Genomic DNA, 574 nt, shown 5'->3' with positions numbered 1-574 from the left:
TGTAGTATAATGAAACTTGTCGAGATTTCTGTATCTTTAGAGGATGACATTATGGTTTATTGCGTTCATTTATTTTACCATCTTTAATTATGGCAATGGGCTTGTCTTACATTTTGCAGCTTGTGGGAGGTCGAGGCCGAGGTCAAGGTAATTATTGGTGTATCCGTGTTCACCTCGATGCTGCAGCTCGTACGTGTACACCGGGACTTGGTCAGCCATCAGCATAGTGAGCCAATCATGCGGCACGGAGAAGTAACCATCCGTAAACATCTAAGGAAAGACAAGAATTGCTATTTTATATACAAAGCAGAATAAGACGACGTAAAATTAATGTCTTAGATCTGACATAACGTTATATCCCCTTTAAATCAAACACTTTTTCATATGGTCACGTACTTATGTGAACCACTGGAAACGAGAGCACCTGCGGACATTAGAGGCAATAAGGAAACAAAACTCCTGTACCTGAGTAACGCTATCAACATTTTCCTTTCCGAGGTTGATGCCTCCGAGGTAGTAATCATAGATCGTGGCGGCGGTGCTGACAGGCTCCTCGTCGTCGAATAACCCGAGG

At 42.9% G+C, this 574-nt stretch overlaps 1 protein-coding gene across 1 annotated transcript in view; it reads right to left on the bottom strand.

The window, feature by feature from the left end:
• LOC119591993 (venom carboxylesterase-6-like) overlaps positions 1 to 574 on the bottom strand; it is a gene marked incomplete at its 5' end in the record, with an annotated part of 10,667 nt that overhangs the window by 1,368 nt on the left and 8,725 nt on the right. Inside the window, 2 exon segments of the mRNA XM_037940757.1 lie at positions 111 to 270; positions 466 to 574. Coding sequence (XP_037796685.1) covers positions 111 to 270; positions 466 to 574 — 269 coding nt within the window.

The sequence above is a fragment of the Penaeus monodon genome, chromosome 29 (genome assembly GCF_015228065.2).
Source record: "Penaeus monodon isolate SGIC_2016 chromosome 29, NSTDA_Pmon_1, whole genome shotgun sequence".
NCBI lineage: Eukaryota > Metazoa > Arthropoda > Malacostraca > Decapoda > Penaeidae > Penaeus > Penaeus monodon.
Note: the sequence above shows the minus strand (reverse complement) of the source record. Positions and strands in the feature narration are given on the sequence as shown.